Source organism: Nanorana parkeri, unplaced genomic scaffold, assembly GCF_000935625.1.
Source record: "Nanorana parkeri isolate BGI_ZX_2015 unplaced genomic scaffold, ASM93562v1 scaffold2463, whole genome shotgun sequence".
NCBI classification, from domain to species: Eukaryota; Metazoa; Chordata; class Amphibia; order Anura; family Dicroglossidae; genus Nanorana; species Nanorana parkeri.
This window is the reverse complement of record NW_017308731.1, coordinates 3,869-13,302: the sequence shown is the minus strand read 5'-3', so window position 1 is coordinate 13,302 and position 9,434 is coordinate 3,869. Positions and strand designations below refer to the sequence as shown.

General features: G+C 41.9%; 1 protein-coding gene across 1 annotated transcript in view; it reads left to right on the top strand.

Annotated features, from left to right (window-relative positions):
• The window catches only part of LOC108801723 (alpha-(1,6)-fucosyltransferase-like), a gene marked incomplete at its 3' end in the record, with an annotated part of 93,538 nt that overhangs the window by 82,321 nt on the left and 1,783 nt on the right, over positions 1–9,434 (top strand). The window contains exon 6 of the mRNA XM_018573630.1: positions 4,067–4,217. Coding sequence (XP_018429132.1) covers positions 4,067–4,217 — 151 coding nt within the window. The remainder of the gene's footprint in view (positions 1–4,066; positions 4,218–9,434) is intronic.

Genomic DNA, 9,434 nt, shown 5'->3' with positions numbered 1-9,434 from the left:
GGGAATTTATCAAAACTGGAGTAGACAAAATCTGGAGCAGCTGTGCATGGCAACCAATCGGCTTCTCTTTCATTTTTAAATCTTAACTGACCAAACTGAAGAGAGAAGCTGATTGGTTACCATGCACAGCTGCTCCAGATTTTGTCTGCTCCGGTTTTGATAAATTCCCCCCAATGTTTTGTGCAGAATAATTTAAAAATGTACCTAAATGAGCACCTATCTGTTTTCTATACTGTAGATTCTGATTTACTTGCGCAGCTGTGCATCTGGACCTTCCATTTGTTTTTTCTATCATGGTTAAATCTAGTTTGCACACTTTTTTTTTTAAGATAGTAGCGGACACCTTTTGAAGTCTTCAGTTTCTTGATGAATGGTTAACTTTTTTCAAAAACAATAATGGGTTTGACTATGCTATCAGTTAAGGTTTTTATAGTAAAAATGTATTCAGGAGGTAAAACAAACTGCCTGTTCCGTTGAACCGCTTGCCGTCTACCTGTTGTAAAAAGCGGGTGGACGTAGCTATACGCCTTCTTTTTTTTTTTGTTCCGGCTCGCGCACGCCCCCTAAGCTGTGTATTACATCACTTCCTCCTTTAGCTGTCATCTCTCTGGCTGCTATAGCCAGATCTGTGCTTCATCAGCTTCTTTGGGGGTCCCTAGGTGACACTAGGGGTCTTAGAGTCCCCTGATGTCTCCATAAAGAGCACCTGTGATTGTATTTTTGCGATCACATAGGGGGCTTGTTATCCCCCTAATATGATAGCAATAAAGTTAAGTGTAAAAAATTAAAAAAAAGTTCAAAAAAATTAGTCACAAAAAAGTAAAAAAACCCCAATATAAATTTTAAGTCCCCTGCCCCCACGTGCACGTACATCAACGTAAATACACGTTGGGTGCGCCAAAGTGCAAAAACAACGATTACTCCGCACATAACATATCACCACGAGCATCAGAGTGAGGGCAATAATTCTAGGGCCATTAATTACTGTTGACACTAAACTAGGGATGTCCCGATACAGATACTAGTATCGGGGCCGATACAGGGCATTTTCACGAGTACTTGTACCCATGAAAATGCCCCGATACATAGCTTCACCTGCGTGTCAACTCACCGTGCCATTTCCCAAAAGCCAGCCAGAGAGTAAGGGATCAGAGTCGTAGCCCTTCCAGGACCTCTCATTGCCGCCTCCCACAAGCTATTCACAGAGATTGGGCTTGGAGTCTGAACTCCAGGGACCTCACAGTGCTGCCTCCCACAAGCCAGCCCCTGCACTGCGCAGACGCACCTGTTTATATGTGAGTGACAACACACCTGTTTATATGTGACTGACAACACACCTGTTTATATGTGAATGACAACACACCTGTTTATATGTGAGCAACAATGGATGAGTTACTTTACATTTTCCCTACTTGCTTATTATGCGCTGGTTCGAACGTTCTGCAGAGACTATCCTCATATGCTGTGGCTCTGTGTGTAATGATCCTTCGGTTTTCCCCACACCTATGAATATTCCTGCTCTCCTGTCTCTCGCCCATTCCTTATGGAGCAGGAATATTCTCGTGTGTGGGAGAAGCGAGTGATCATTACACACAGAGTGTGGTATTGGAGCACATGGTGTTTTGCCTTTATAAAGATACAGACTGTTTGGAGATTGAGTTACTGATTCAGATTGGGACTGAATTGTACTAACTGAAATTGTTCAGATTTTTTTTATTGTTTGTTACTTTGAAGAAGTTATTGTACACGCATACACTTGTTATACATTTGGTATTGCACCAAATTATTTATATATTGAGTATACTTTATGGCAATATACTGTATATATTTCTTTAGCTCCACAATAATAGGTTTAGTTTATTTTTTTCAGAGATATAAAGTAACTGCCCTAAAATCATTATTCTGTATTGTTTTAGGAAAAAGTCACATGTCCCTTTAAGAAAAAGTGTCAGTAATCGGTATCAGCAAGTACTGAGGCAAAGTACTTGTACGTCGTATTAAAAAAGTGGTATCGGGACATCCCTACACTAAACTGATGAGCAGTAAAATCTTATAAAGTGTCGCCTATGGGAAATTTTGGGTATGGTAGTTTTTTGCGGGCACACGCAATTTGACATGTTGTCTATTTACCCGACATGACCCCATCTTTTACATTTTGCCAAAAATTTGGGTAATAAATGTTTATAACATAATGTAGGGAAAACAGTTTGCATTTTATTTTTATTTTTTTCCAAATTTGCGCTACTTTTTTAAAATGATATAGTTAAAAAAATTAAAACCCCAGTGGTAATTAAATACCACTAAAATACATGTCAGTCAAAGTACTGCAGTGCTGAATACTGGAAAATGGCCTGGACAGAAAGGGGTTTAACACCCCAGTCATCAAGTGGTTAAGGAAAACTAGTCAACTCCTGTTGACTAATAATTAGTGGGAATTAGTGGGTTATTAAAAAAACGTACGATCTGCCCATCTTGGACAGGCAGATCGTACTCTCGATCATCGCAAGCCCGCCCCCCTGAGGGGCGGGCTTCCGATGACCGCAATGCTGAACGGGCAGTGTGCGCGTGCGCACACCGGCCAGTTCGGCATTTGTCTCCCGAGCACCGTTCTAACCAGCCTAAAAATCGTACGATTTTTGGATGGTTTTCTAGCGTGCTCTTTAGACAAAAGACGTGCGACCGTACAGTAGAAACGGTCGCACGTCTTCGTTCACACTGCTCGATTCTCGTACGATCGCGGGATTTCCCGCGGTTCTCGTACAAGAATCGAGCAGTGTATGGGCACCTTTAGAAAGTTTGAGTGTGTTTAGAAAAGATAAAATGGGGGAGTAGTTGCCTTTTTTATTTTTTTCTCTTTCAGAGCCATGAAGATGGAGATATCTTAAGATTAACACTGCATGTGTGTATATAGTATATATAGTGAAGAAATTCTAATGTTCTTATTGTGATTTTTTCTTTTTTGTAATCCAAAGTTTAAAACAGTGCTACAAATTGAAAAGGTAGAAAGCAGAGATGTAGTGCTTTTGTCATGCGTAATCTCAGTTATCCAAATATTAACCGCAACATTAAAGCATATGGTACATTTAAAGGAAATTTGATCCACATGACATTTATCAGTGGTAGTGGTTAGGCAAGAGGAGGTTTTTCTAAGTTTGACTTTTATACCATATCAAATTTGCAGATCCAAGAATATTTTGGCAACAGTATCCGCAACACATTCCTGACCATTTTTCCCCAGCCGTGCGTTTCCAAAAGTTATGTAGACAAGAAACTTTTTGGATCTACAAACTCAATACGCTTGCTCCAACAGGATTAAACGAGGAATTGGAAATTTTTACAAACTCAATACGCTGTCTCCAACAGGATTAAACGAGGAATTGGAAATTTTAACCATTTTATAACCCATTGAGGCCCACTTAGGGCTCTGGACACACGGTTTAATTGGCTCCTCTCTTATATATCCCGTGTCCATTACCACGAGCACAGGTCTCATATAGGCACTTAATATCAGCCCTAGCCGCATGCTTATACAGAAACCAGACCACTTGCGTGCTCTTGTTCCATCTTCCCATTTCTTTTTTTAATTTCCCCATACATTTTAATTCTTACTATTTTCATAATTGACATACATTTTTAAATCTTACAATCTTTTAAATTATATTATTTTATATATTTTGTATTTTGTTACCCCCAAATTCTTCACCTTTATATTATGAATAATAAATAAACCATTCCTTATACAGACTACCCTCAATATAGGCTCCAAGTTATTAATATATAATAGCCCCTCCTTTTGTACATATTTATGCATGTATCCACATGCATACTCGGAGTCACAGTTTTAGCACATTACCACGGAACCTTTTAACCCTTTTATCGAATGCCCTGTTCATCCCCTCTTGACTCAAAAGATCGTTTTCCATACTAAAAATTATCATGTCTTTTTATAACGAACCACTCAGGGTTTCGATGCCCATACTCTGGTTTTTACAATAAACTATTGATTTTCGTTTCCCTAAAATGCCTTATTCACAGTCTTCTAATTCTCTCCATCCCCACATTCAAGGCACACACGGAACCCGCAAACATACGCTGAGGCTGAACAGCTTCAACTCGCGGCTGTGCCGCTCACCGCCTCCAAACTCCGCCCAGCTGTCACATTTAAATCGGCGGTTTCCCGCCGCCGTTATACCATTCCTATTGAGCTTGATAAAGAGGTAACATCTTCGAAACGCGTTGCTCCCGAGCATCCACCCACGACCTTACTGACCTGACCACTCTTCACTCTATCACTATCCCGGCCGACTTTCCATCCTACATCATCACCACGGTACGGGCACAGGTCTAGTCACGGTTCATACACAGTTCGAGTCCTTCCACTCGCAGCTGCAGCAGCCCAGCCAGACGCCATTCAACACATCGCCGGCACTTTGCATCACAGTAGTGGGGACACGGACACATTTCGTGTGTCACTACCCGCACCTCCGTCCACCCCTCTCCTCTTCCCTGAGATAAGCAGCCCCAGGCAACATACCAGCCTTCATTGATTATACACGTTGGACTTCACGATCTTCTCCACAGTCCTGTACTCATTTGGTCCCGAGACCCACTCAAAGTAAGTGTTCCATCTCCTTTCGCTTCTCTCACTATGTTTAACTTAGTTATATAGCCCCTTTAGCCTTGCGCCCTCACGTTTGTTCTTTTGTTCTACAAGTGCAGGTACTCCTCCTGTCTCCCAGGGCTGCAGGCGAGGTAGAGTTACATAATCCATTTCCCCAGGCCCAATCCGAGAGCGCTGTCCGTACTATTCTTGTGTGCATCCTGCTTCTTGGTTGTTGACTTTAATGGCTTGGCTGGTGAAACTCGGGTCTTGAGGGACAAGGGTTATGCAGATTCAGTCATCCCTATGTTCCTGAAGGCTAGGAAATCGACTTTTTACTTTATCTGTTATCACACTTGAAAGCTGTACTTTGCTTGGTGTGAGGCTAGGACACTCCATGCCAAGAAGTACTTCATAGAATGCATCCTGTCCTTCTCTTGTCTGGTTTAACTCAGTGTTATGACTATGATTACCATCAAGTGTCAGGTTTCTACCCCTGCAATCCGTTTCTAAAGACCACTAGTAAGTGAAATCATTAATAAAGGTTGTCGCTCACGCTGCTCCCCTTGTACTTTCCCCATGAGGCCGTGGGATCTGGTTCTGTCAGGCTTTCAGAAGCCCTCCTATGATCCTTTTAGAGATATTCCACTAAGTAACTTCCATCACTAGGTTGCCTTCTTCATTGCTATCACCTCTGTAAGCCAAGACTTATTCTGTAAAGAGCCATTATCCTGTTGACAGCCTTATCCTGTAAAGAGTCATTCCTAATGTTACACCGGAATAGGGTTGTTTTGAGGCCTAAGGCCTCCTAGTGGTTTCTTCCTACCACCATGCCCAGGACATTGCTCTTTGTGTCCTGCTCTAAAACATTTCAGGGAGATTTCTCTCCGCTGTCTTGATGTGGTAGATGCTGTTCGAGCCTCTCAACTACAGATTCTTTTAGACAGTCGTATTCATTCCACTATTTACAGCGGAATTTTGCAACACATAATTTGAGCCTACACTCTAAAGGTTCCACCCTTCCCTGTTGTACTACACAACTGAATTCTTCATGGACATTTTTATTTTTTTTAACCTTACTATGTAACTCTACTAGAAAACAAGCTGTTCACATGGTTAAGCTATTCACAAAATGTTCATGTGAAGAGGATAAATGGCGCGTGAGAGTGCCAAATTTAAACATCTACAGGCAAGTAATTTCAAATTACATCCTTTTTATTGTTCAAGTGCCTACAAACAAAAATGGGAAGGGCAAATATGTATAAACCTGCAGAGAAAAATTATAGTAAATATCCCATACAGAGTATCCCATACCTTCTGAGAGGATACTCCAGCACAGTACAGGAGCACGAGATTTAGGTGCTCTGTATTTTCTGGGATCTCGCCAAAAAGACTATGATGTCACCCTAGCCTGGGCACCATGGGTAGAAGCCTGGGTAGGTATATTTACAACCTTTTTTTCCCCTAAATGTATTTAGTTGTTCAAATTTAATTCCACTTCCACGCAATATTTAAATCAATCAGCAAGCTATCAATATTTTTGGACACACACTGAAACTGTGCTAAAATTTAAAACCCCAATCAGTTTAAATTTGGTAAGCTTTCTACATAACAGACTGCATCCAGAAGTCAGAGCCTTTGCTGTAGAGAGTTCTTTTTTTCTGTCCAAAGGTTGGCTTTTGGGAGTGATGGAGGTTCTGTGGATGGGTGTTTGGTCAGTAACAGGAGAACAGCATCACTCCAGCAGAATCAGCCATTGCTCTGTCACATTTTAATACAGGAGAAAAGTAAACCATGTTCACATCAATGACTCTAGGGGAGCTATGACACTGGGGCACTTAAAACGCTGTTCACTAGAGCTGCTCTTCTTTATTTAAATGAAGTAAGAGCAGAGATTAGTCTCTCCACGGCTTGACTTCCATGTTCCCTACCTGTGTAACGTTACCTCTGTGCTGCAGACAGAAACTCCCCAGTCATTTCACTCAGATGCAGCTTGTCAGGCCTCTGGATGAAGTAAACAAGCATTTCTGCAGCACAAAAGTAACTTCAAACAAATAGGGAACATAGAAATCTGTATAGCTGTGTGTCCACTAATGCCTCAGAGGTTTGAAAGAAAGACTTTGGAAATGTATTAGTTTGCTGTTTGGAAGAGGGAATTGATAAAAGAATTAAGAATCTGTATCAGACGTGACCATAATAGTTGAGGTGCTTCAGCTGTTAAACTCCTTAGAGAACAAAGCGATCGTTCTTCGCTCTGCTCCCCGCTCTCCATCCTGAGCTAATTTGCCGTGGTCCCGGGTCCCCCAGAAGAGTGGGGGAGGGCGGACAAGATCACTACTCATTTTTTATAAGTGATCTGAGATCACTTGTATTAAAAGCAGCAGCTCCCTGATCTGAATTTAGCTCTTCTAGCCTGCAGCAGGGCTAAATGTAGAAAACAAAAACAGCCGGCCCAGTACTGCATGTCCCGGGCGTTGGGCGATAGGAATTTCACATCCCTGTTGTGTATATGTGTCTTTGTGTGTGTGTGTGTGTGTGTGTTTGTATATGTATGTGTGTGTGTGTGTGTGTGTATATATATATATATAATTTCCTGACACCCACATGGCAGCATACAATTGGGCTGAGCGCAGAGCCATACCCGTATGCTGCCATGTATCGGCGTCGGGAAAGGAAAATTACCGATAGGTAAGTGTACAATTTTCCGTTATATATACACTGAGTGGCCACATTATTATGACCACCTGATGTTTGTAGGCTAATTAGCTTTAATTTTGCGCTGAAGTTGCTAGAGGGCCAGACTATTGTAAATAGGGAAACAGGTTGTTTACCACGACAGTAGAAGTGATTTTTTTTCTGAAGATATGGGTAAACAACGAGATTTAACAGCCTTTGAATGTGGGATGATTGTTGGCACGGAGCCATGGAGCGAGTATCAGCAAAACAGCAGAATTCGTTAAATGTTCAAGAGCAGCTGTTGTTAAAGTGTTTAAAGACCACCAAGCTCCACAAAATGTTCCCTCAGACCTCTCCATTGTGCTGGAGATGCGGGCGGGAGGACGGTTCTATCTTACACATCTTTTGGTCATGTCCAAGCCTGGGGAGTTTCTGGGATGCAGTCCTTCGGATTACTAAGCAACTCACGGGGATCACTTTGTCGGAGGACCTGGCCGCAGTATTGCTTCACAAGTCCACACTCTCCAGGACCCGATACCGTAAATCTGTAATAACTAAATTGCCTTGGCTTCCTGAAATACGCCAACTTGCTATTCTCTGCTTCCAATGATGATAACGATACAATGGTTAAAAGAAGCAATGGTCTTATTTATTTATACACAAATCTAACTAAACATAATAAAAAATACAAACAGATACAAAAGTACAATTAAGACAATCAAGAGAATACTTTACACAGCAAGTCCTTCCTCTGGTTCCTATATCCTGGCTGGGCTCAAAGAGAGAGCAATATTGCTTCGCACGGACTTTTATACCCATTCATACACATACATCGACACCCCCTTTACCCAGAATTCCGCATGTCCCTTAAATGTCTTTCGGCCAATCGGCATGGTCCTTCATATTTGTCCACATGCACTGTAGTCCTCCAGCAGGGGGCACCATCGTACTGCAGATCATTCCTTTGGCCTAGGTCAACACCTTGTCCTTTGATCTTTAGACCATGGCCAGTCACCTTCATATGCAAAGTAGGATATCTTGAGTGTGTCTTCCCAATGCGCATACACTCCTATCAACACCACAGGGTGCAAAGCTTGATGTCTTGTCCAGATGAAGGAATGTTACCTTGATCATCTCCGTTGCCATGCCTCCTGCAGGCCTGAACAACACACAGTTGGTCTCTTTGATGAGCAATGCCATCAAGATTTGAAGATAGCTGTTCGGCAGCTTTCGTACATGAAAATGTTGTACATTCCAACATATGCCGCTTTGTCCAGCCATTTTCCATAAAGGATCTCCACGTTGCTATTTCTTGGCCTTCTCCTCTCAGGCGACTTCGTAGGGGACTGCGATATGGGCAAACAGCAAAGGGGTATCCATTCATTCTCCAACATTCACTCAGAATATCTAAATGGTAGTTCCAAACCAACCTTAAGACCTAGCACCCAGAGGATGGACTGACTGCAACTATTATAAAAATGAATACATTTCACTCCAGCATTAACCCTTAACCGACAAAAACAGTAACATAGTAAATAAAAAAAAATGTTTACATACTCCCATAGAAAAAGTGACAAATCCTGTCCTTGGAGAAACCATCACCTGAACTTTACATTTTAATCTCCATCCCCTATATCCCATTTTGTTAAGCACGGCTTGGGATCATGCAAGCCCGCTCATCATGGCCTGCCCTGCCACAATTTTGGCATACTCTGGGCTGTTCTGGACACCTGATTGGCAGTAAAGCCTCCAAGACCTTACTGTCAATCTGTCCTCCAACTCTACTATCCATATTCGAAATCCTTGTGTATAAATTTCTGGTCCAACAACACATATATACTTGTACCAGTGATAAAACCACAGCAAGAATGAGTAATACCACAATCGGATGGATTAAATAATTCAAAACCCCCTTGGCCTTACTGGAATAACCAAATAAAGTTTCCCACCAATAACCGCTAGCATCCTTTTCCAGTAGATGCTCCACTTGCCTTATTTTGTTCTGATCATGGTATATGACTATAGTAGCATTAGCCCCTTCTTGCTGTAGCTTCCTCAGCAGGTTTTCATCTTTATCCCAGTCTGTCAACCAATCCTGCAGTTTTCTTCCCATGCCCAGATCCAGGGCCCCCAGGCTAACAGGACTGTTATACTTGAT